We start from the raw sequence: 27,914 nt of genomic DNA, 5'->3' as shown, positions 1-27,914 counted from the left end.
AGCTAACTGATAGGTCTCAATTCTAAAGCACTTAGAGGAGAGGAAAGTGATCAGGAACAGTCAGCATGCATTCACCAAGGGCAAGTCATGCCTGACTAATCTAATTGCCTTCTGTGATGAGATAACTGGCTCTGTGGATGAAGGGAAAGCAGTGGACATGTTATTCCTTGATTTTAGCAAAGCTTTTGACACAGTCTCCCACAGTATTCTTGCCAGCAAGTTAAAGAAGTATGGGCTGGATGAATGGACTATAAGGTGGATAGAAAGCTGGCTAGATTGTCGGGCTCAACGGGTAGTGATCAATGGCTCCATGTCTAGTTGGCAGCCAATATCAAGTGGAGTGCCCCAAGGGTCGGTCCTGGGGCCGGTTTAGTTCAATATCATCATTAATGATCTGGAGGAGGGCATGGATTGCACCCTCAGCAAGTTTGCAGATGACACTAAACTAGGAGGAGAGGTAGATACACTGGAGGGTAGGGATAGGATAAAAAGGGCCCTAGACAAATTAGAGGATTGGTCCAAAAGAAATCTGATGAGGTTCAACAAAGAAAAGTTCAGAGTCCTGCATTTAGGATGGAAGAATCTCACACACTGCTACAGACTAGGGACCGAATGGCTCGGCAGCAGTTCTGCAGAAAAGGACCTAGGGGTTACAGTGGACGGGAAGCTGGATATGAGTCAACAGTGTGCCCTTGTTGCCAAGAAGGCCAATGGCATTTTGGGCTGTATAAGTAGGGGTATTGCCAGCAGATCAAGGGACATGATCGTTCCCTTTTATTCGACATTGGTGAGGCCTCATCTGGAGTACTGTGTCCAGTTTTGGGCCCCCCCGCCACTACAAGAAGGATGTGGAAAAATTGGAAAACATCCAGCAGAGGGCAACAACAATGATTAGGGGACTGGAATACACGAGTTATTCCAGGAGGAGAGGAGAGGCTGAGGGAACTGGGATTGTTTAGTCTGCAGAAGAGAAGAATGAGGGGGGATTTGATAGCTGCTTTCAACTACCTGAAAGGGGGTTCCAAAGAGGATGGATCTAGACTGTTCTCAGTGGTAGCAGATGACAGAACGAGGAGTAATGGTCTCAAGTTTCAGTGTGGGAGGTTTAGGTTGGATATTAGGAAAAACTTTTTCATTAGAAGGGTGGTGAAGCACTGGAATGTGTTACCTAGGGAGGTGGTGGAATCTCCTTCCTTTTAAGTTTTTAAGGTCAGGCTTGACAAAGCTCTGGCTGGGATGATTTAGTTGCGGATTGGTCCTGCTTTGATCAGGGGATTAGACTAGATGACCTCCTGAGGTCCCTTCCAACCCTAATATTCTATGATTCTATGATTCAATTGTAAATAGGGAATCATTGCTAAATGGGTATATTTCTAGTGCAGGCTGTCATTGATCAGTTTTTGGCCCTATGCCATTTAACATTTTTATTAATGAGCTAGAAGAAAACATAAAATCATCAATGATAAAGATGACAGATGACCCAGAAATTGGGAGAGTGGTAAATAATTAAGAGGACAGGTCACTGATACAGAGCAATATGGACCTCTTGGTAAGCAGAGCACAAGTAAACAATATGTGTTTTAATATAGCTAAATGTAAATATAGTCAAAGAATGTAGTCCATAATTATAGGCTGGGGGACTCTGTCCTGGAAGCAGTGACCCTGAAAAAGATTTGGGAGTTATGCTGTATAATCAGCTGAACATGAGTTCACAGTGAGACGCTGTGGCCGAAAGGGCTAATGTGCCACTGTGGCCAAAAGGGCTAATGTGATCCTTTGATGCATAAACGGGAATCTTAAATACAATGAAGAAGTTATTTTACCTTTGCATTTGACACTGGTATGACTGCTGCTGGAATACTGTGTCAAGTTCTGGTGTCAACAATGTGAGGAGGATGTTGACAAATTGGAGAGAGTTCAGAGAAGAGCCATAAGAATGATTAAAGGATTATAAAACATGTCTTATAGTAATAGACTCGAGGAGCTCAATCTATTTAGCTTAACAAAGAAAAGTAAAGAGGTGACTTGATTACAGTCTTGCATAAACCTAAATGGGTAATAACTATTTAATAATAGGCTCTTCAGCCTAGCAGAAAAAGGTGTACTATGATCCAATGGCTGGAAGCTGAAATCAGATAAAATCAGACTGTAAATTAGGTGTAAATTTTTAACCATGAGGGTAATTAAGCATTGGAATAATTTGCCAAGAGTCATGGTGGATTTTCTATCATGATCCAGATAGCTAGAAAGGTACAGCAACAACAACAAAAATCCGTCACTAAACAAGCTTTTTCTCCAAGGCTTAATTAAGAGGGGACCAGTTATAATAGGAAAGAAACAAAAGATTTTTCACAAACATAGGGTCCAACAGAAAAAAAACTGTTGCTACAACCTAGTTCTCTAGCAGCTAGTGTAAAGCTTCATGTCCAGAGACCTTCTCTACATGGGGAAGACTGAGACTTGCGATCCTCCACAGCAGTGGCAGCCATGATGAAGGCTGTAGTGTAGACAGAACTCTGGCGTTTTCACTAGCATGTCACAGCTTTGACTGGCCCTCCATGCTGTATAAATGTTCTCTTTATTTTATATTTGCTCCAATGTACCTGTCCCAATATAAAGTTGGAGTGGTAGGTGGCGTGTTACTTTGAGCAAACCAAATGTTTTTCATCCAAGGTTCACTAGATTTTTCAGAAACATTTGAGGAGTTGGTGAGGGGTAAGAGGAGGTTTGGATTATGGGAAGGGGCTGTGACTAGCAGGCAGGGAGACAGCTCCCTGCTTAGTTGTGGTGAGTGAAATAACAGAGCAAGAGAACTTAATTTCTATGTTAACTGAGAGAAGAGGCAGAGGAAATGAAAGGCTCTATCTAAATTAGGAAAACTGGAATCTCTGGTTTTCCACAGGTGGAGACCGTGGTATAGATGGGACTTTGGCATTTTTGCCAGGGTGCCATCTAATCCTACTCAGAGCAAATCTCCAAACGATTCACACCATCAGAGCTGTGCTTCAACTATTAGGGTGAGATTGTTTGCTGTGCCTGTGCAGTGTGGGGGCCTGCCTAAATTATGGCCATTTCTTTGGGTTGCCCTGAGCTTCAGCACTGTATGCTGTGGCCCCACCCAGGGCCCAATCCTTCTGTCAGGGCTTGCAAGAGGATCCTTGAGGGCAGCCTTAGAGCTGTCTCCTCAACTCCTGCACTTGCAGAATTTTACCCAGTCCAAATAAGAGGCTTTTCATTTTACACCACTCCAACCCTTGTACATGGCATAAAAGGACTGGAGCTGAGGATGTCACCCTTCTTTTTTCTACTCCCTTTGATATTTCTTCATGTGTGTTCCTTAATAAGAATTGTCTTTGTTGCCGTGTTGACGGAAGGGTAAGGACAGGAAATGGGAGTGTAGAGGGGTGGGGGGAAGGTCTAACAAAGGAATGCAGGTGACGGAGTGTTTATGGGAAGGCTGAAGACAAGAGGGCTGTAGGTGTGTGTAAGGGGCTAGAACTTGACAGGACTGGCTGAATGGTTGAAAAATATCCTGGACCTGATTACCCTCTCACTTTACATCCATTTTACACCGCTGTAGCCCATGGATTGCAGTAGTTACTCCTGTCCTATGCTGGTGTAACTGAGAGGAGACTCAGGCCCTCTCTTTCCTGTAAGCCACATTCTGCCACCCTTACTCACACTGAGCAATGTCTTGCTCCATAAGATGCCCCACTGATTTCAATGGGACTGCTCACTGAGCTCTTAGCCATTCCTCTCCGTCAGGGTGAAAGAATCTGGCCCTTTTTGACTAAGGAAAACTTGCCCACTGGAGCAGAAGCATTCCCTATTTTGTCTAATGTAGCCCAGACCCCTACTGGTCTTAATTTACATTATTTTCCCACCCAAGGAGCATTTTTTAAACTATTTGAATCACACAACCACGGTACTTTTGGTGTATACAAGTTATATAACTGTATCTTTCATTGGTCCAAATATAAAATGTCTTGGCGCTCATATCATTTTGGAGTCCTTAGAGATACAGCACATGTCTGTTAGTGATAGTAAATGTTTATTTCCCTATATAACTGAAGAATATTTAAGAATTAAATAGATTCCATGGTGAATAGGCATAAGCAGATAGATCCTTCAGTCAACAGATAGCTAGAACCAAGAGCATACACTGAATAAAAATATAATTTACTAGCTGATTCCCTTAATTGGAGAACATTCTAAGCCGTTTGTCAAAAAACTTGACAGATGTAGCCATTGCGATTTGCACCATGACTCAAAGTGCAATAATGTTTCTGCCATTTGTCATCTTACACTCTTCAATCTTGCAACTTTGGAAATGAAGCTTTTGGTTTTATTTCCCTTTGCTTTCATATTGTTGCCATGAATTGGAATATTATAATCTAATACAATAATCCAACATGGAATTCAGTAGACATTAACAGCAACAAATGACAAATATTATTAGGAAGTTTGTAAGATCATGTAATTGTTATAATGGTGGAAATGTTATTAGTAATAAAAGAAACAGATAAAAATAAATTGAATACAATAAACACTGAGTTGACTCAATTCACAATAAGAGGAATAGGAGCAGAGAGCTGTTCAAAAGAGCTCTTTGTTTTGTGAGTCTGGAAAATATTTTGACTCCAGAGGAGCATCTGATTAGCAAAGTTAAATGAGATGAATAATAGGACAGCATTTTTGCAAATTGTTTTTCTAGCTGAAATTTGCCTCCACCATCTATAACAGTGATATGCTTGCATAAAAGCAGTTGAATATCATGAAGGGAGGGGCAGGAAATGACTGATATTTTAATATCAGAGTTATGTTCTCAGCACGATGCATGAGGAATAAGTTTCGTAGCTCACGTTAATAGGGGCTATGCACTGCATACAAAATGTACTGCCAAGCCATTTCTTTTTTTAGGAGAGCCCTGTAGCCTGCTTCTTTCTTTTCCTTCATATGTAGACAGGAAGAAATGCTCCATCACCCTTTTTTTTTTTTTTAAGAGGACAGAAAGTTCTTGCTAATATCTTTTTAAAATTACATGTTAAAATCTTTTTGAAGACTGTTTTTTATCTTATAGTCTGCTCCAGTCCAGCCATTTACTAAGTCTGCGTGTTTCATCTCCCAAAAATTTCAACTTTTATTTAAATGAAAAGTCATCTGCAACCTGACAAAAACACTGACTATGTCCTGTGAGTAGAGGTAGGAGAAAATGCCACTGTAAGTACACTGCTTTTAATTAGGGAATTGGAAGTGCACCCATCCTGTTAATTTTTGATTGGCCCCAGCCCCAAAATAAAATATTTGTCTTCTAACAAATTTTTTAAGACCTTGGATTTCAGTCCCCATGCAGCACTCATGAAAAGCAATAGTTGTATCTAGTATAATAAATCAACAGGGGACTCAGCAAACTTAATAGCAATGAGTGACAAAGATTATATGAGAAGTTTGTAAGATACACCTGAGTAATTTAAATGTATTTAATAACATTTCACAAAAGCTCAGAAGAGTGATGTAAACTTTAGTGGCACATATCTGAGTCCTCCCAGCCTGAACTACCCTCTATTCGTCACTGAGAGGCATCCTGACAGCTGAGCTCCAAGTACTGCCGCCTTCTGTGGATTACTCCATTCTTTGCTTAATCATTAATAAAGGTTGCTAAAACTTCTCTAATTATAAAATGCCTATAGCCGCAGGGATTTTTTTTAACTACTCTGTTATTCTTAGTAAACAAGAAACCAGGTGGTTGTTTGAAGAATTATTTGAATAATTGCTATGCATTTAAAAGTGATCCCTCTGATATCCTGTTAAACATGAACTCATCTTGTCTGTAAAATTAAATACACTATTAGGCATACTATAAAACAAGGCCTCAAATGAATTTCAGTGGATGTCGAATAAAACACAAGTGGGTGGCAATGAGGAAATTAAATATGAATAAATTATATTGCAGAGTATTTTAAAATTAAAATGTTAACCATGCATTAATAGTACATGACTTTTTATGGCAGGAGTGTTTAAACTTCACTGAGACACTGAATCTGCAGCAAAGTTAGCGGGTATGGCTGTCAGAGAGGGAGAGGTTACACATGCACAAAGCCACAAAATGGATTTGAAATGCAAGAGGTACGTTTATTAGGCTGCCTGACACTGATGAGTAGAACCAAATAAGCATACCATACTTTGTTCGTGGTCATTTTTGCAAGAGTTATATAACACTGCAAAGCCTAACCGTAGTGTCCTGTTCATGGGCCCTCATCGGTAAAAACACTGGCCAGTTTTTTCAAGCTTGGGTTCTTAATGTTAGGCACCTAAACTCATGTTTAGACATTTAAACAAATGCCTTGATTTTCAGAGGTGCTGAAACATCCAAGAGAGTTCTACGTATTCAGCTCCTCTGAAAATCAGGTCTCTTATTTAGGTGCCCAAATATGGATTTATGTACTTACCTTTAGGTGAACTTAACCTATAATTTAACCTATAATGTCTAACTCTTGTACTGGGGTAGTGTGAGTGACATCACAGAAGCCTCAAAAGGCATTTTTCTATGGTTTCCACCAAAAGGAAGACTAAATACTGTGTTTTTGAAAGAGAACCTATGATTCTATACAAAAGGTTGTATCATAATAAAACTCCTGTTAATTTGAAGCTAATTTTTATAGCATTTTCCATTACCATTATAACACTGGCAACCAGCAAAGGCCAGAACCAGATCTGTCATTTACAGGCTTTTTTTATATTAAATTTCCTCTTTCTTTTTTTCGTGACACTGAAAACCTGCCACACCAAACAGTAGCACTAAAGACTCCAGTGTTACCAATCGAGTACTCCTATAAATGTTAGGTACAGAAAGGGAATCTGTACTGTGCCAGCATATGCTGGGTTTTAGTAGCACAACAGTGAACCAGAAGGAACACTGAGGCAGGGTAGTAAGTCAAAGAGCAGTAGTAACCATCCAAAATAGCTGAGTAACATGGAGGATGATGGTTGTTCCAGCTATCTGATAAGGACCAAAACTCTGTTAGTTGTTAATGATTACGTCTATCATTTGGGGTAGGGCTGGTGGTAGTGGTGTCTGGTTAGGGAGAAACTTAAAATATGAAGGCATAATTTATAGTCTACTCTATTGCTCCATGGTGAAAATTATGTTCCTTCCTCTGTGGGGCAGAAAGGGGGCAGAACTGGTGCTTTGGTGGAGCCATGCAGTGATGCAGGCACCTTGGGTGGCTCACGCCTCAGCTCTGTAGGGCTTTTGTGCCATTGTGTGGGGAGCAGAACCACATGTCTTCCATCACTGTCTTCCTATTGGGGTGCCTTAAGGCAGGCTGGGGAGAATGCTGCAGACTCAGTCAGGGCTACAGTAGTGATCCTGAAATGGCTTCCCATCCTGAGGGGGAAAGGGGAAACGAATCTGAGCTGTGTGCCAAATGGGAGGACTTGGATCATTTACTGGATAACCAACAGCCATATATGCTCAGAGACAGTAATTGCCTCCACAGCTCCCAGTACACAGTGTGTGTGTGTAGAAAATGACCAAACCTTTACACAGGGCAAACCAATAAGATTAAAATGTTGGACAGCTCCAAATGATACATCAGAATCTGGTTTACAGTTGCTGGTGACACCAGTGTTTGCTAACCTGAGTTAAGTCAACTTTTATGAAGCAGTCGGGAGTATAACAAAAACCATTTCAAACTTTATTTTGAAAGAATCTCAAGCATTTGGGAACTGGTCATGTTCTGTTCATTGCAGCAGATGGCATTCCATTTGGTATTTTTTAGCTTTAGTTTGCAGCTCAAAATTTTGTTTCTAGGGGAGTTGGGTAAATTAACCTATTTATATCTCTAACATACCAAGGTCCTGATCCAAAGTTCACCGAAGTCAATGGAAACTATGCCATTAGCTTCAATCAATTTTGGATCAGATTGTAGGTCTGCTGTTCTGACATAGCATTTCAGGATCTCTTCTAATGAGGAGTACAATCCAGTCCTTAATGTCTGTATAGAGAATTTCCTCGCTGAAGGAGAAAAATCCTCTAATATTTCTACATGGGCTAGTAGTTAAAGCACAGCACTGTGGAATCAAGAGAGTAGGATTTTACTCCCAGTTCTGCTGCTGGCTTTTTGGGTGACATATCGGACAAATCACTTAATCTCTTGTTGCCTCACTTTCCACATCAGTGAAACTAAGGATAAAAATAATACCTCCCTGGTGTATTTGGGGTTTAATTCATAAAAAGTTGCTATAGCAGTGCTAAGTAAATAATCATTATTATTATTAGTTAATTTTATGGTAGCATCCACAGAGCCCTACATACTTCAGTGGGGCTTCATGCCAGCTCGGGAATCCTGCTGTGTTGATCTCATTGCAGTGTCTGTGCACTGGGGCAATTTTAATTAAATCCTCATAAGCATTTGATTGGTTCAAAACATGGAACCTGTTAATATTTTAAAGATTTACTTAGGCTCCAATATTTATCAAACATAGATTTGTTTTGTTTTTCAACAAAACTTTTCAAACTGTTCATTTCCTAATATAACTTAAGTTACTGATTTTTATTATTTCCCAATGAGTTTGTTGTTGTGCATCATCTGGCATGTATCTGATCACTCAAAAAAATTGATGCACATTAACGAATAGGCTACAGTATGTGTGCACGTATTCCAGTTGTATTATAGCCCTCCTAGTGGCCTTGTATAATAACAATAATGTCCCCTTTATTTTATATACAGGAATATGAGGCATATAACACATCTCAGAACAGCTGACAGAATTAATAATGCAGTAACATTTCTAAAACACATAAGACAAGACAAAAAATCTTAAACATATTTCTCCTACACGTTCACTGCAGTGTCGGGTCACCCCACCAATTACACATCACTAAATACACACACTATGAGTTGCATCATTCTGTCACTGGAGAAAACCCACAGGGAGGACAAGAAACTTCACAAGGTTCCCCTCAGTGAGTCTGTCACATACAACATCTAACAGCTATTTTAGGTATCATAGCTTTCTAGCTGTGTAACCTGCAGTCCACTTCTCGGTGCCAACATACTCTGCTTATTCCTACTGATATTTCTTTATGATGATTCTCCACAGCAGAGAGTGAAGGGTGTCCTCTGCCATTTGGTTTTGTGTCTGACATGACTCACCTATTTCCTGTATGTCTCTGTCATTTCCTTGTGGAGTAAGCCAGATGAGTCACACATCACAGGACTAGATCCTTGAGTTTCCTGGCAAATATTAGATTAGTCTATGATCTATATTTGTATATGCCCAGATGTATTTTAGGCCACAGACTACACTACTCAGTTTTATTTTACCTTGTTACTACCCTAACCAACGCCACCACAAATACACTCCATTTTTCTACTGGACTGCTATGTGGAAGGAGTCCAGAAACACATTGCTTCTCTTCTGCAACATGCATAAAGTATGCCTTAGCATCCAGAGATGTGCTAGATACTGTACAGATTAAATGAAGAGACATGGTCCCTGACCCAAGCATTTTGCATTCTAATATTGGAGATGATACTGTGAGCGATAGCAGCTAATGAGAGCAGGGATTGGGGAAGAAACCACAAGGGTTATGGTGATGTGGTTACAATGCATGCACACCTGGATGGTTTCTCTAAAGTAAAACTTGGTTTTGTCTGTTTAGATCAAATCACCTGTTGTAGAGGGCCTGGAAGAAATGATTGTTTAGGGGAGATTGGAATGAGTAGAAGGTAATGAATTGGTGGACCAGGTTTGGAAAGGGTTTTTGTTGCGTGAGAAAAGGCATGGAGATGATATTGAGAAAAGGAAATCAAGGGGACATTAGGACAGGCATTACTGACGTTCCATTGATTTCAGCAGCATATCAGTGAGACATAACACAGGAGAAACAGCAGTGGGAGTCCAGGACATGTCAAAGTTATAACAGAAAATCATTAAAGCAGCAATGATTTATAGATAAGGCTGAAATGTGGCTCCTGCCAGGAACTCTCCTTGACTGGTCTCTGATGTTTCCAGTGTGCCTAGGAAAACATATCAGAATGGTTCCCCATCCACCTTTTTTGGAGTTTGTGACAGGTTGGTGTGTTCTTACCCTCCTCTTTTGTAACCTCTTGTGCCATGCCCGACCACAGTGGCAGGGTTTCTAATTGTTGCTCTCTCCTCTCTCTCTCTTCCCCCACAAACACATTCTTAGCCACCTCACCCTCCACCTGATTATTTCTCTTTTTTTAAATTTTGATTTCAAAGGGTTTTTTCCTCTTTCCTTTTTTCCATTCCCCTCACCTGATTGAGCCCTATGCTCCTTTCCTCATTCTTCATCAAGTTACATGGTTCTCTTTCTTCTTCTGGTGGGAGGTGTCCAGAATGGAGCTGGAACACATCCTTTGGCAGCTGACCTCTCTGGTGTTGTGAGTGCGAAACAAACTTTGGGTAGGGGAGCTACTTCCTGAGATGGTACCACTATACACTTAAGCTGCTTCTGTGGCAATGGCATTCAGGGTTACTGCAGGTGCAGGGAGGGAAGATGGGTTCCAAGGAGCTCCCCACGGTGCCAAGTCAGAGTGGGTGCAGTTTCCCACACCCACTCCCATACTTGTCTGGCACCACTAATGGAGCCCAGGCCCAAGATGAGAAACACGCTTATGGAAAATTTCAACCTTAACCATGAATTTCTTGGCATTTAAATTATGAATTTTCTTGTCTTGATTGTTTTTCATCAGTGCCATAATTCTTAATGTAAATCTTGGTGCGTGACTTAATAATACATTGTTTTACTTAACTAGTTCAGATAGAGATTTATATGATTATTTCCTGAGTATAAAGTCTTTTTCAATAGGAGGGTTGTGGGGTTTTTGTTTGCTTCCTGTTTGCTAGAATAACAAGTTACTTTATTATTCAACCCGGACTTGCTTCATGCTGTTTTCAATAAGATATTTAATAGATATGTAAATTTAAAAATTAATTTACTGCATACGTTTGGCAGTGTGACTTTTGAACTGACAAAAGTTTGATGGATTGTAAAATTATCCCCCTAAAAATCATCAGACATAGTAAACAGAATTTATCAACCTCTGTTAATTTTACAGCTTTTTCTTCATCTTGTCTTCTGTTAGGATCTCACTTAATATTGATTATAATCAGTGTATTTCTAGAGCCGTAATTCATTCATAGATTAATTAGATTTTAGGTTAATATCCCATCAGAGTATGGGACATGAGCCAGCAGAGTGTTTTCCAGTTGTTACAGAGCTGCAGTAGAGAAACCTTGATTATTGTTCCCATGTGACTTAAACCACCAAGACTAATCACTAATCAAATTCAAACCACATAAAATGGAACATCCTTCATAGCATTTATTTTCTAGCTGGCTTATACTATGAGCTCTTTATTGACACAACCAACTAGACTGAAATATACTTTAAAAATTGCAAGAGTAATTCTCCCCTTACTTAAATCTGGGTATTTTTTCCCAGCCTTGACTGTTCTGATTTTTGTATGTGTGCTGTTCTGTTTTTTGTGTGTGTGCCTTTGTGGCTTCTGCCCCTCCCTTCCTACAAAATTTCTGGGCTAAAGAACAAGTAAATTGGTTGCAGGGAATTTTAAAAAGTGTATGTGAAATATACTTATGTACAGGGTTTGATTGCTGATGGATGAAACATAAGTTTCAATACAGACAGATTGATTCCTGTTTTTGTTTGGTTTCAGTCATTTCTAAAAAATGATCTGATCTTAATGCCAGTTGAAGTGGCAAGAAAAGCCACTGAACCAACATCACTATTTAGGTCTCAGTCTTTCCCTGACCCGTTGTGGATGAACATAAGAATGGCCATGCTGGGTCAAACCAAAGGTCCATCTAGTCCAGTATCGTGTCTACTGACACTGGCCAATGCCAGATGCCTCAGAGGGAATGAACAGAACCAAGTAAACATTAAGTGATCCATCCCCTGTTGCCTATTCCCAGCTTCTGGCAGAGACTAGGGACACCATCCCTGCCCATCCTGGCTAATAGCCATTGATGGACCTATCCTCAATGAATTTATTCTCAGTGCTGCCACTTGAAAACTGATATTTCTACTTCTGCTGCTTCTGCCCCTTTCCCATTGGGTCAGGTGGTGCACTCTGGATGTTCACAGGCTAACAAGAACTAGAGTTTGTTATTTTTGAACCCTGTTATAGTCTTGGCCTTCACAACTTCCTCTGGCAAGGAGTTCCACAGGTTGACTGTGCGTTGCATGAAAAAAAATACTTCCTTTAATTTGTTTTAAACCTGCTACCTCTTAATTTCATTTGGTGGCCCCTAGTTCTTGTGTTATGAGAAGGAGTAAATAACACTTTCTTATTTACTTTCTCCACACCCATCATGATTTTATAGACCTCTAACATATCCTCCCATAACATAACATAGTCGTCTCTTTTCCAAGCTGAAAAGTCCCAGTCTTACTAATCTCTCCTCAATGTTGCCTTTCCATTGCACAGATCAGGACAAGTTTTAAGAGAGTGCATATGCTGAGGGGATACACCTCCATTGAGGTTTTGGTGTAGCCAGTTGGGGGAGATATGGGAACCTGGCCAATGGAACCATGAGTATGCAGACTTTACCTGAACATTGTAACTTTAAGACCTGAGGTGGAGAGGAAGTGAGGAGATTATTACTCCTATGAACAACCCACACAAAAAGCCTCTTAATTTTGACTTAGTAGTCCTTACTGGCAAATCCTGCTTCCACAAGTGCAGGTGTGAAAGGCCTGCTGGCAGTGAAACCAGTGTAATTCTGCTGCCCAAGGAAGGTAGGGTTTGTTAGGGAAGCCGTGTTGTATATGCATACTGCCTGTATGACATGGAGTCTCATTCTGCAGCGGTTTCCTGTGCAGCAGTACACAAGAAGGTGTTTGGAAATGAAGTAGGGGGAACTGGTGGATATGAACAGACCCTGTGTTCCCTCCCCACTCCCCTTAGACAGAGAGCATGCAAGGACCCTAGAGGCAGTTCCTAGGGTTGCCAGGTGTCTGGTTTTCAACCGGAACACCCAGTCAAAAAGGGACCCTGGCAGCTCTGGTCAGCACTGCTGACTGGGCCATTAAAAGTCCTGTTGGCAGCACTGGCAAGCTCTGTCCCCAGCTCCTGGGAAGCAACCGGCATGTCCCTCCAGCTCCTAGGTGGAGGTGTGGCCATGGGGGCTTCGTGTGCTGCCTCCATCCCGAGCACTGGCTCCACAGTTCCCATTGGCCGGGAACTGCAGCCAATGGGAGCTGCAGGATCAGTGCCTGTGGGCGCACAGAGCCCCCTGGTCGTGCCTCCACCTAGGAGCCAGAGAGACATGTGGCCACTTCCCGGGAGCCGCCTGAGGTAAGTTCCACCCAGAGCCCGAACCCCCTCCTGTACTCCAACCCCCGTCCCAGCCCTGAGCCTCTACTAGGAGCTCACACCTCCTCCCACACCCCAACCTCCTGCCCAGCCCTGAGCCCCCTCCTGCACCCAAACTCCCTTCCGGAGTACACACCCCGCACCCCTCCCAAATCCCATCCCGGAGCCCCCTTCCACATTCTGAATCCCTCATTTCTGGTCCCACCCTGGATCCCTCACCCCCCATCCCAGAGCCTGTACCCCCTCACACATCCCAACCCACTGCCCCAGCCCTGAGCCCCACACTCCGAACCCCTCACCCCAGCTGGGAGCCCCCTTCTGCACTCCAAGCCCCTCATCCCCAGCCCAACCCCAGACACCACACCCCCAGCCAGAGCCCTCACCCTCACCCTCTCCTGCACCCCAACCCAGTGAAAGAGAGCAAGGGTGAGGAAGAGTGAGTGATGGAGTGAGCAGAAGCGGGGCCTTAGAGAAGGGGTGGGGCCTTGGGGCCACAGGCAGGGCAACGGTGTTCGGTTTTCTGCAATTACAAAGTTGGCAACCCTAGCTATTCCAGCAATTTAAATGCAGTATCTCCTGCGAACCGTCTCTACAGCCATGTGAGGAAGGATGTTCTCTTTCTTCCCTTTACAAATCTCCCAACCTAGTCAAGCTACTTGTGCTGGATACTGGGGTGGGGATGTCCCCCTGTGTGTATAAACACCTGCTGCTCTTCATAGCAGGGAGAAGAGGGTTTTTTCGTTGTGCTGACTGCTACTGATGCTGCCACTTGAAAATGCTATTTCTACCTCATCTGCTTCTGCCCTTTTCCCGTTGGGTCAGGTGGTGCACTCTGGGTGTTCACAGGCTAACATGAAGAGAATCTAGTTCAGATGCCCAATAGGGAGGGTTACTAGAGCAGAAAATCATTATCTACCCCCCAGTTACTCTCCACTACTGAGTCTTGAAGGAGACATTGTGCACTGGAATCCCATTTTCCATCAGTACACTGCGTTACTAACTCTGAGACAGTAAGGGACTCGGACATAACTGGAGAGTGAGGGGAGAAATTTCTTTGTAATTACCAAAATAAATAGAAAGTCAAAGGTAGAACATGAAGACAGGCAAGTGTGTGACTAATGCTTATGAAAAATCATTTGAGAACAGGTCAGCCTTATGGAAAGATGACTACTCTCATGGTGAGAGTCATTAAAGATTATATGTTGTATGTGCCTGATCCTGCCTCCATTGGATTCCATGGGAGTTTTGCCATTGGTGTCTATGTGGCAGAATCAGGCTCCCTAAGAGCCGCATTGTGAATTATCTTGTGAAAATAACTTGGTTGTTTGAACTAGTTTTTACAGTTTCATTCCTCATTCTGTTCTAACTGATCTCCAGGTTTTAAAAAGAAATCAATTTTAACAAATGCTAATTTTGGATTAAATAGCCAGGATATCCCCATTTTATCCCTTCCCTGTTTAAACTACCAAACAAACAAACAGACTTTCATGGCATATCCACCTCTACAGAAAAGAACCCTGGATATTTAAATACTGTACATTGAATAAAAAACTGATTAAGAAGGTAAAGAGTAAAAGCATTTAGTTTAAGTGTGCATGGTTTTCACTAAAATGGTGTTCAGTGGGTTATCATTGGCAACGTAAGGCTAACGTTTAGAGGCAGTATTAAACTTTATATGGTTTTGTAGAGTAAGATAACTGTCAGCAACTTAGTTTGGCCTTTCAGTCTGAAATGTTTTACTGTAATTTTTCCCTTTACTAGAAAATCAGAATAATTTTATTACTTAATTCTCCCCATGAGTAACAACAGTAAATTGATTTCTGAAATGCAAAGTTTACCCTGTGTGTCTCGTATTAATTGTCATTCTCTCCAACGCTAAAATCTAAAGTTTCAGCCTCCTTTTCCTTCAATCACAGACTCATCACCAGAATTAAAGAACAAATATTTATTGAAGTTATTGTGATTGTGAAGTGATTGAAGTTAGCAATTGTCTACTGGATTTCTTCCATGAGAAGCAGAATTGGTGATTCCATGTCTGCTGACAGTTTGTGGCCTTGCTTACTCTCTGGAGAAAGCAGGAGTGTTTAGCTTTTTTAACTTCTCTGGTCACAGTTGTCTGGTTGTTGTTATGTTGTTGCTGCCATCTTTTTCTACTAAATTCCACTCAAATTATTCTCTCCTCAACCACTGTCAAACACACTTTGTTCATGTACAGTTCATGCATCCAATAGCCATTATAGAATTGGAAGGGACCTCAAGAGGTCATCTAGTCGAGTCCCCTGCACTCATGGCAGGACTAAGTATTATCTAAACCATTCCTGACAGGTGTTTGTCTAGCCTGCTCTTAAAAATCTCCAGTGATGGAGATTCCACAACCTCCCTAGGCAATTTATTCCAGTGCTTAACTACCCTGACAGTTAGGAAGTTTTTCCTAATATCCAACCTAAACTGCCCTTACTGCAATTTAATACCATTGCTTATTGTACTATCCCCAGAGGTTAAGGAGAACAATATTTCTCCCTCCCCCTTGTAACAACTTTTTCTAAACTTGAAAACTGTTATCACGTCCCCTCTCAGTCATCATATGGTGCCATGGGAAAACAGCCATCCTTATAATACTTTGGCACACCCAGTTTCTTACCTGATCAGGAACATTTCAGAATTTGAAAATCTTGGGTACTAAAAATGGGCAAAACTTTGAGGCAAGAATGAAAGGTTGAGAATATCTAATCTAGTGTATATGTAAACAGTCTGGTGTATCACCAAAGGGATAATATTGCGTGCTAAACTGTGAGGGTAATACTGGTATGTAATTATTGCTGTTATAATGCCTATATTTCTAGGTGCAACATCATACTGGGCACAGTATTCATTTTGAGTAACTGAATCCACTTAATCCCTTCTTAAAAGCAGATATATATCTAGCCATATTATGAAAATTGTGCTTTTAGACACATAAAGCTCTATTCACTAGGCAGTGTCTTTTACTTTCCACATCATACGAGAATTCAAACCATCGATAATACAGCTCTCAGCTCCACAGCAAGCTATTTATTCATCAATAGCCATTTTGTCCAGGTCTGCAGGTGTGAGTCATGCAGAACTCATGCTAATGAGCTTTATTTCCCCTTAGGTAATTTATTTACAATTTAGAAGGGCCAAAAATATTCTCCTTGTCACGAAAAATTAAATATTTATGTAGAACGTTACTCCCCTGTCCTAGAAATGGCATGCAAGTTTCTGGTTCTGTTGACAGTATCATCAAGCTACACATAATACCATATGTAGATTACTTTCACCTAAGTGTATATTGTTTTCTCATAAAATGATGAACAGATCAATAATTTCACAAATACTCTATGTCAAAGCAATTTTTCCTGGAGGCAGGAAATAGAAGGCTTCTTTATTATTTATCTTGAAAGTCTGATGGGGTTCCTTTGAGAAGGTCATTGTCTGCTACAGCAAAATAATCATGGGATTTCTGTTCAAGCAGGAAAAAGAAAAATGATTCATTATTTCAAAAATTATTTTACCGTCCGTCTAGAAAATAGATGAAAGTCTCTGACAGTATATAAGGGAGAACAAGGCTTAACTTATTATTTAAGGTTACACTTTAAAGAGAAAAAAGTTCAAACATTACATTTTTAGCTCTGCTGTAATATAACAGAGGTCATGCAGTTACAGCTTTCACCTTTGTAGTTTCCTGGATGTGATTGTACCACTATTTTCACCGTAGAGCTTTACCTGTCCACCTAATGTTCTCATCCATTTGGCTAAATGAGATCTGGAGACTGTTCACTTTCTGTTGAGAAACTACCACTGCATTCTGTCCCTTTCTGTCTGTCTAATGGAAAACTACTGTACCTCAGCTCAAAGCTATACTGAACCTTTTCATACCACGCTTGGCTCTGCAACACAAAATGCTACGGCCCTGAACCCGATCTCACTTACCAGGGTGTTACAGTAGTGTGACTCCATCGACGTCAGTGGAGTTACTTCTGATTTACATCAGTGTAACTTTGATCAGAATCCAGCCCTGTGTCTGCAAAACGCCTTTTTTATAAGAGGACACTGCATATATATTAAAGGTGTCCTACTGAGCATGCAATATGGTAGTTTGTAACAAATACAGTAGTGCATCTGTGTCTTTTACTGCTTAATCCTAGTGTGTAATAAATGCAAAGCAGTTATTTTAACAACTACGGGACATCTAGATTGATAAAACTCTGAATTTAAAATGATAAAACAGTTACAGACTGTGAGATCAATATGACCTTGGATACACACAGGCGAAGTAACTTATGGAATTAAAAAATGTAAAAAGCTAGAAAATTGTTTTGCCTTGTGGTGTAGTTTTAAATAATAATTTTTAAAAAAAAATTAAAAGCAAGCATACTTGATATCTCCTATTAGGGATTAGATCTGAAATGAAAGACCTTGAGTTATACAATTAAGTATTGATTTTGTTGATCTATATTTAATTCTCATAGCAATTTAGTTGTTTTTACACAGGAGTGTTTTGCAGCTGTACTTCACTTGGAGCAATGTTCCTTTTACTTTTGTGATAATCTAAAAACTAAATTGCTCAGTGCATGCGAGACAAAATTATTTTATTCTAGTGTGTAACTGACCCTGAGCCCCTTAAACTACTGTTTAACTAAACGTAGAAGAATGCAAAATGCATTTACACTACAGTATTTTCCTTGCTAATTTGGGGCTCAGGTGTACCTTACAGGCTCAGTCTGGCTAGGAGGCAGTGTCTCGCTACATTACACAATGGTAGCTCCACCAGTATATGGTAGGAATGGACATGCGGCTACAGTCCTTAAGGGGGTTCAGCATGAATTCTCCTCAGCAGCCATAGCTCTGCCGTCACCCCACCCTTCCCTGTCCCTGTTTGCTAGCCCTAGTCCTGGTGCTGTTCAGGTTAGCACTAGGACTGCAATTGTGGCTTGTCCCTGAGCATATCAGACACAAGGAGAAGAGGCTCCTTGCACCACTGCCCACCCATAATCTGGCCCTGTGACTTTTTAATTAGAAAGTGCATCATAAATTCTTTGTTAGTAAAGTAGAAATATTCAATGTGTATGTCCAATTCTTAAATGTGCATGTAGGTTAGCTTTGTTTTCTGAATTTGTTGCACTAAGGTATTTTATTACATTAGTTCTGGTCTTAACTAAACCCATTAGAATGTTGCCAACATGAAAAAGTATTCTGATTTATGACTTCAGTATATCTCCATATAGACTCATAGACTTTAAGGTCAGAAGGGAGCATCATGGTCATTTAATCAGACCTCCTGCACATTGCAGGCCACAGAACCTCACCCACCCACCCACTCCTGTAATAGACCCCTAGCCTCTGGCTGAGTTACTGAAGTCCTCAATCATGATTTAAAGACTTCTAGTTACAGAGAATCCACCATTTACGCTAGTTAAAACCTGCAAGTGACCCATGCCCCATGCTGCAGAGGATCAATGTAAATTGCAATCAATGTAAATTGATTCCTAATTAATGTGTGTAGTATCTGGACTAGATTCTCTCCTCCTCCTCCTCTGGCAACTGTATACCACTCTCAGGTGGTGGCCGCCTAAGGATTCCTGCAGACTGAGGGAGCACTCAGCTGATGTAAAGTGGAAAAGCCAGCTCCTGTGGCAATTGCCCCCCCTACACACATACACACACTAATATGGGGTGTTCCTGGGGTGGAGCATAGCATGCATGCACAACACCAATTCACAACTGTAGTATGGTCCCATTGAGTTCATAGCCAGTTGGCATTAATTAGAGGAGCCTTGAGCCTTGGTGCTGCAGAGGTACCATAAGAATCAAGAAGGCTTAAATTGCTCCCTGATGGCACCTTCTGTACTGATTGTATCTTGGCTCAGGACATAATCTGTACTTGTATTTTCATCTGGGTGAATTTAATGTTTGTGAAAAGGTGCTGAGTTGACCACCTTGAAGGATAGACCAGTCCGTCTACCTCAGAATAGGTATGGCATGGTCAGCAGCAGTTCTCCCCACTGAACCTGCCTTGTGCCTTGGCCCCCAGCAAGGAATCATAGAATCATAGAATATCAGGGTTGGAAGGGACCTCAGGAGGTCATCTAGTCCAACCCCCTGCTCAAAAGCAGGACCCATCCCCAATTAAATCATCCCAGCCAGGGCTTTGTCAAGCCTGACCTTAAAAACTTCCAAGGAAGGAGATTCCACCACCTCCCTAGGCAACGTATTCCAGTGTTTCACCACCCTCCTAGTGAAAAAGTTTTTCCTAATATCCAACCTAAACCTCCCCCACTGCAACTTGAGACCATTACTCCTTGTCCTGTCCTCTTCCACCACTGAGAATAGTCTAGAACCATCCTCTCTGGAACCACCTCTCAGGTAGTTGAAAGCAGCTACCAAATCCCCCCTCATTCTTCTCTTCCACAGACTAAACAATCCCAGTTCCCTCAGCCTCTCCTCATAAGTCATGTGTTCCAGACCCCTAATCATTTTTGTTGCCCTTCGCTGGACTCTTTCCAATTTATCCACATCCTTCTTGTAGTGTGGGGCCCAAAACTGGACACAGTACTCCAGATGAGGCCTCACCAATGTCAAATAGAGGGGGACGATCACATCCCTCGATCTGCTCGCTATGCCCCTACTTATACATCCCAAAATGCCATTGGCCTTCTTGGCAACAAGGGCACACTGCTCCTGTGGAACCATGTTTTAAATGAGAATGCAGTTCAGTTTCCATTTCCATTCCTCTGCTCATATTGCCAACTGTGGTGATAGGAATGCTTGTTCCCTGACAGTTAGGTTGACCACAGTTAGGTTGACATGTTTCTGATAGTAATGACTTTCAGTCACTACTGACCTGGACCAGATTTGATACGAACTAATATACCATTACCAAATCCCTGAGCCATCCAATTTCCCAATATACTATATCCCACTGAAGGGCCTTATAGTCAGGAGAAGATACTGATTCTTTCATGTGAGAATTGACACTAAAAGTGCATTAGTAAATTAATGACTTAAACATGAGTAAAGCTAACATCTTTGAGGCAAAGTCTGTTCCTTGTTACACCTGTGCTACTCCACTGAAGTCAGTAATAGATCTAAATGCATGTAACTGAGAACAGAATTTGACCAACTATGTCTATAATTTATCAACATATCCTAATAATATTTATTATTTTGTGATTTCCTTTTGTTTCATACAGCAGCTTTTGTAAACTGCCATGAAAACCAAAAAATATAATGTATTCTGTATCCAAATAGTCTATATTTTGTATCCTACTGGTATTCACCTTCCATAACTACTGAATAGGTTGTTAAAGAACAAAGGGGATTCTTTCTTGATAATAAAATAATGCATGTTAGCCTTTACGAAGTGGATATGTAAGTTATTTCATTATCATGCGACAGGAACGGTGCATTGTCTGTAGAGATCCTCACAGAAATTATTGTCCTTAAACCTTTTCTGTGTGGAGGAGTTTTGGATGTAATTGAATTTACTTCCAGAATTATAATTAAGGAAATATCATATTGTAACTTTTTGCCCACATGTATTAAGAATTATATTACATGACTTCTTATTCCAAGGTCAGCATAATGTATTAATATGATATGCAAACACAATTCTCTTGCAAATTAAACTGTGGGGGGAAGTTCTTCTTAATGAATTTGTCTAATACATTAGTATGATTCCCTTAATTGTTCCTACTCCCCCTCCCAAACCTCCCAATTTACATTTCCTTTATATACTTGCTGTTACCTGAAGATTGTCTTAGGAGACTGGGGATATCTGGTGTTTTTCCTTAAAGCTCCAGCTCCTGGAGCAATGGTATGACATGAGAATCTCTCCTCTCTCTTTTCTAAAAATGTTTCTAGCCCTCATGGTTACAGAGTGAGGCTTGTAAACATGAACCCTAATAGCACAAAATCCAGAGACAAATAAAAATAACACAAAACGTATTATTGTTAAAAAAAAAAAGGGGGGGGGAGGGGGCTTTTTTTAAGCCAGTCTCATGATTTTTGGAGTCTGACTCATGATTGTTGACTGCTTGGGGTTGGCAATCCTGAACACTGTTCAAAGGAGAAAGAAACCCAGAAAAGGGGGACATTATGTATCATATGAAATGAAAACCGTACATCAGCAGCAGCTGAAAAGGAAAAGGAAAAAAATATTTTGCATCTCACCCCAACACTATCAATAAATCACACATCTTTGCTCATACAGTATTGTAGTAGTGTGTTAGAGAAAAGAAAACCCAGACCATCTTCTGTCTTTTACCAGATGAAACCATTGACCTTGGCATTAATACGTATATGAAAAGGCAATCATATATCATAAAATATCTTTAACTTATTCCTGAAAACAAATGCCTTTGCCTCAGGTTCAGTCATACACATTAAGTGCGGCAATGATGACCTCCCATTCCTTTTGATCACACGTGTTCCCACTGCCAGGAACACATGAAACACCGTTTCCACCCTTCCTACTTCCCGTTGTAGGAGAGCAGGTACTGTATCCACATAAGACTTATGTGTATCAAATTTAGAATTATGAGCATCCATCCATTGCAGTGTTTACTATGCAGTATATTCAGTTTTCAATGCTGGACACTTCAGTTTCATTTGGTTCAGTGATTTTAGTTAAAATTTGGTGTGGATACCTTTCGTCCCAATAATTTCTTTAGTATAGTTTATTTCCTGTAACCCCCATATTAAATACCTTAACAAGGGTGTGATTATATCGATGTACTATTTTATATTGGACTTGCATGAGGTTATACGCTATTGAGGTTCCAGGTACATAGAATATACTAGTCAGCTAACTGCGTGTCCACCCCTGTGACTTACGCTGTCTTTCAGCCCAGCCAGAGTTTTTGTTGTTATTTTAACAGTGTACAATATACTATCAGAAATAGCCCTGTGCAGTCAGTCCATACATACATTCTAGCTCTTGTCAGAAAATAAAGGATGAAATCCCCCATTAAAACCAATGGAAGTTTTGCCATTTACATAACAGATCCAGGATTTCACCCAAAACCCCATGTTTATCCCTCCATGTCTATGCCCAAACATCCCCATTTTATTTATCCAAAGCAAAGCTGAAAGTTGGAAGAAAAAAACCCCAAAGAAAAGCCATGTGACTCAAATTAAAAATCAATAGTTCATTTAATAAAATATTTAAGATTTTGCTAGTCTGTAGGATAAAAGGCACTATGTAAGTGTTTTAAAGATGTTACGCATACGGATCATTTCATTCAGCCTACACTGAAATATGGCATCTGTTCTGTGTCAGGTTTCAGAGTAGCAACCATGTTAGTCTGTATTCGCAAAAAGAACAGGAGTACTTGTGGCACCTTAGAGACTAACAAATTTATTTGAGCATAAGCTTTCGTGAGCTACAGCTCACTTCATCGGAAGTAGCTCACGAAAGCTTATGCTCAAATATATTTGTTAGTCTCTAAGGTGCCACAAGTACTCCTGTTCTGTGTCAGTATACACTATACAGCATTGTTTAAGGGAAGGGAAGAACTTTGAAAACTGAAATTACAGGGAATTTTAAGTGGGTGGACTGTCAACTGTAACTTCCAAAATTTGAATTTGTCTGGAATACTGGGGATTACATCCCTCCTCTTTCAGAAAGTACTGTGAGATCAGTGGTAAGGATCACAGTTTTGTCTCATCTAGAAAAATGGCACTTGCAATAATACAATTCCCCCTTGAAATATGTCGGGGCATGCGTTCACTATTGGACCAAAGAGAAGAGTCTCACCTACTGTGTCACCAACATTACTTCTAGTGTCATTTAAAGTTTTCCGAAAGGTTTCATCCAAGTTCTAACCTGGGCAGCCACATTAAGCCTGTAAGATCTAACAAGTTCACAATCTAAGGTGGCATGGCTTCATGCCCCCCCTTTTTTTACATATTTAGCCTTAAAAAATAAGCACCCTCCTTTACCTAATCTGTCTTCCCATTGCCCAAGATCTCTAGGGTTAAATAAACATGGCAGAAAGAAAGCCTGATATATTTTTAACCTTAATATTTTCCACAAACCCTGATGACTAGTTAAAATTGTGTGTTTAATCACTCAGGATCTCCTGGTTCTGGTTGAGCTGTACTCTTGGGTGGGCCTAAACTATCCATCGAAACCAAGTAACACTGTTCTTGGATTGCCAATAGTATATTGATCCAGTCATTGCTGCTTAATACTATTACTAAAAATACGGAATGACCCTAACTGGGATAGCACACCTCATTTACCAATACGTATTTAAAAAACTTGGCTCCCTAGGTCTCCGTGCCCATCAAATGTGGAATGTTATTTTTTGATAATATTATCTGTAATATGAGTTGGTAACATGATAAAAAAAAAAAGACTGTATGTGAAAGACAGGTCATTTTTATTGAACTTCTCCCTAAACAGCTGATAAACTGGTCTTGAAAAGATCTTTGTAGCCAACAAAGGGATGCAATTACACTTGTTTAATACTACTGTGATTTTTTTTTTAATATAATGTGCTAATACATTGTCCAGTGTTTCATTTGGTGCAGTTTCAACAGAATTACAACACTTCCCAAAGTAGATCTAGCCAATATCTGATTGATTCTGGTCTGTGGGGATTGGATCAGTTCAGTGTAATTTCCTCTCTTGTTGCTTTCATTTCTATTAGGGAGGCTTTTGGTTCATGGAAATCGATAACCTTATACATGCAAAATGTTAGGTTATTTTTTAGTAAGTTTCATTTGTGCCTGTATCATACAGAAAATATATTTTCCCCCTCAGAATATGTGCACTGCATGTTAGTTATTTGGCAGACTCCAAAGTCAACTCATAGACAAATATTCATTTACCCTTACAATAAATAAATAAATAGTGACGAGGGAAAATTTAAATTACTATGAAGAGGCTGAAGATATTTTACACATACAAATTCCAGAATCTGCCACTTAAAATGTAAATGGGACTTAACTGTTTTGCAAATTGAGTCCTATTTGTCTCAGCAGAATCATTAAAGCTATGATTTAACCCAAAAATGGGCTTTATTATTCCATTTAATTATACTGGAGGATTTAGGTACAAGCCTCTACCAATTTATTCCTTTAACACTGTGAATGTTGGACAAACAAATATTTGACTATATACGTAGGATAGCTTTATTTTTGTAAGAAATATGTTTCTAATATTTTCCTTACTTATTACAGAAATTGAAACAAGCTGAAAAAACAAGGGAAGATTCTGAGAATAGATTATCTAAAATTTCCCTGGAGTCTCTCAATAAATTTAACAGCAATAATGTCATTTTATTAGAAAAAGAGAAGAATTGTCTGAACAAGGTTGAAGGACAAAAGGAAGAAAATGGAAAGAATGAAGAAGCTTCTTTAAATAGCTCTGATAGTCATGTTGTAGACAATTTAGAATCCTTGAGTGATTCTTTATATGATAGCTTCTCATCCTGTGCCAGCCAAGGCTCTAATGATGTATAAAGAGACTTTCTAGTGGGTTGTGAATGGAGCACTTAACGAACTGAGGGGGAAAAAAAGAAAGGAACAACTGTTGAAAAACTTCATCCTAAATTGTTGGATTCACAGCAGGGTATTTCCTGACTTATTTTCATGACACAGCAATAAGGAAAGACAAGACTGCATTTATTGTGATGCATGAGACTGAAAATTGAACACAATAGCTGTTATACAAAATGTCTTAATTTTGCACTTTTATGAATACTTGTACAGAAGTTGTAAAAATTTTTGAAAAAATATATTTGTAGAAAAAAAGCAATAAATATTAAATGGTGCCATGCTCCTGAAATGACAGATTACTAACTTTTAAAAGTTGATGTTAATATTAACAAGCAGAGTTAGTGCATTTTTTAAAGAAAGATTTATAATTGTACTAGTCTTAAAACTGTATGTAGAAACACTGCTTTAACATAAACTTGAGCCCGCCAAATTGTCTGAAATAAACCTTCTTGGACCACATTTTACAACGTACACTTTGTAATTTTTTTTTTATTTTAGTGCAATTTCACATAAGATTCTCCAGGGGTATGTGCATTTTAGTAGGTGTAATTCCTTAACATGTATCTGTTGATACTTCAAGAGGGTTTTGATGTTTGAGACAGTATGAGAATGGTTGGAATCAAATCCCAGATCCTACTACTACTTGTGCATCTGAGCAGCCCCACTGAGTTCATAAACCATGTGCATAAAAGTGTTTGGAAGATCAGGGTCAAAGTGATTTGCCATTTGACTTCAATGGGAGTTTTGCCTGAGTAAAGGATTGCGGGATCTGGCCTTTATTGCTCACTGCAGTATTTACTTTTATAGTTTACCTACTTCTCCTTCCTCTGTAATCATTTAATATGAATTTCTGAATGTGGTATGTTGATTTTTCCCCTTCAGACCACCTTGGTTTTAACTCCATCTAGGAATCCTGGAAAACTGAAATAAAATTCATATTTGTGATAAACTTTTTTAAACTAAAAAAAAAATGTTTTTGGTGCTAACTCTTAATTCAACATATCTTTTTCCTATAAAGACTTTATATGTAAGGGGAAGTCTATTTATGTGTATTTTTGCTAGTTGTGAAGTATTTATAACTGCTTTTGTACAGCAATCTATCTGTAAACTAGGTATATTTGGGATATTTCTAGGGTCTACTGTTTCTTTAGCAAATACCTGTTAATCTTTATGATATTGTATGATCAGTGTTATTTTGTTAATACTTTGTGCAATTTGTTACATTTTAATTTTGTTATTTTAAGTAATGATGTCAGATTTAAACTTGCATTGTCTTTTTGAAACTTATTTCTAAATAAAGTTCATATCACATTTATAGGAATGGTTAAAGATATATATTTTCCCAAGGACAAGTCGTCCATGTTGGAGTTAATTGGTTTAATGAGATGGATTTAGGAATTAATTGTCCAAGAAAATATCAAAGAAGAGAGGGGAAGCAAATAAAATAATGTAAAACTATTTTAAAGAACCATCTCTATGATACCATATGCATGCAAAACACTGTGCAAACCATTTCCCTTCTCCAGTCAACTAGCCCTGGGTGCCCCAGAAATAATAAACGTGCAGATGGAATTCAATCATTCAAATGAATTCTCGACATGGCAACTAAAAAGTAATTTAAGCTTAATTCAAACCCCTCTGCTTGCAGACAAGAGTGTGACTGATCAAAGGGAAGCCTGTGGGTTGCCGAAAGATGAGGCTGGGGATGGAGTTGTAATAGGCTGTACAATGAAAACCATCATTTTCCTTCAGCTAGTTCTTCATCTCACAAATGAAGGCCGCAGCGGCTTGCAGGAATGAAAAGCACCGTGATGTGGGGTGGCCCCAGTAGCCTCCACTCTGGGCCAGACGAGAGCCAGGCCCCGCACGGCGGGGACAGCCACGGAAACGCTCCTAGCTGCGGCCCGCGTGGCGGCGCCTTTAGGGGGGTGCTGCAGGGAATGGGTCCTGCCCCCGGCAGCGCTTCCCAGGGAGTCAACACGCGCCCACCGTGGCATGGGAAGGACTGCGCGGGGGCACCGCCCCGGGGGGAGGGCGAGCCTCCCCCTGCGCCGAGCGAGCCGCGGGCTGGGTCACAGCTCCGCAAGCCAGCAATGAGCGTGCGCTCGCCTCCCACCCGGCCGAGGCCTCCTGCTCCTTCTCGACGGGCACGCTGCTGTGTGCCCCCCGGGCCATTAGCGAGGGCGAGACTAACCCGGACCAACGCCCTGCGGCGGGGGAGCGTCCCTGCAAACAGCGCAGAGGCGCCCCTTCCTCCCACACACACGTGGATGGGTTAAGGGCAGCGCGCCGCCCCCTCCGTTAAAACACAGGTTGGAGGGGGGGGGTTAAGGGCAGCGCCTTCTACAGCCCCTTCCCCCAATACACACTAGGGGAGGTTAGAGTTAACCCCCCCACACACACTGGGGGGGTTAGGGTCAGCCCCACCCAAGACACACAGGTGGGTGGATAAGGTCAGAGCCCCCCCCACATAAAGGGTTACAGTCAGACCCCCCCCCCGGCTCATACTCTCACCCCTAGGTAACTTAGGGATCGAGCCCCCCCCACACACACACACAGGTACCCTCCCCCATGCCGGGGGAAGAGTTGGGGGTGAGACGCTGAAGGTTCGTGACCGCTCCGCCCGGGCAGGGTCGGGGTCGGGGTCACTGCCCGCCCGTCTGTCCCCACGGGTCCCCGCTGTGTGGGGAGCCCTTCGGCCCCTGCCGGCCCGGGAGGTGCGTGCCGGTTAAGGACAGAGCCCTGCCTGCAGACACACACCGGAGGGGGGGGGGGGGCTCTCCCTACCCTTCCCAGACCGCGTCGGGCTGCCGTGCACGGACAAAGCCCCGCAGCCCGGGATGGGGTTAGGGGCAGAGCCCGACTCACCGGCCACTGTGTAGCAGTAGCTCAGCGCCTGAGCCCCCACCGCCTTGGGGAGGGAGGGTCTCGGCTCGCCAGCGACCCCCCACCCCACACACTGGGAGCAGGCGAGGGAGCCCCGGGAGAGGGGCGGCTGGGTTAACTTGGGAAGCCCGCCCAGCT

The 27,914-nt window shown here is 41.2% G+C and overlaps 1 protein-coding gene across 1 annotated transcript in view; it reads left to right on the top strand.

Moving 5' to 3' along the window:
• Positions 1 to 26,066, top strand: part of NCKAP5 (NCK associated protein 5) — a 568,803-nt gene extending 542,737 nt beyond the window's left edge. The window contains exon 21 of the mRNA XM_084643960.1: positions 24,573 to 26,066. Coding sequence (XP_084500086.1) covers positions 24,573 to 24,854 — 282 coding nt within the window. The 3' untranslated portion in view covers positions 24,855 to 26,066. The remainder of the gene's footprint in view (positions 1 to 24,572) is intronic.
• The last annotated feature ends 1,848 nt before the right edge of the window (positions 26,067 to 27,914 follow it).

This window comes from Lepidochelys olivacea (genome assembly GCF_965140295.1).
Source record: "Lepidochelys olivacea isolate rLepOli2 genome assembly, chromosome: 11".
Classification (NCBI taxonomy): domain Eukaryota; kingdom Metazoa; phylum Chordata; order Testudines; family Cheloniidae; genus Lepidochelys; species Lepidochelys olivacea.
This window is presented reverse-complemented; position numbering and strand designations above follow the sequence as displayed.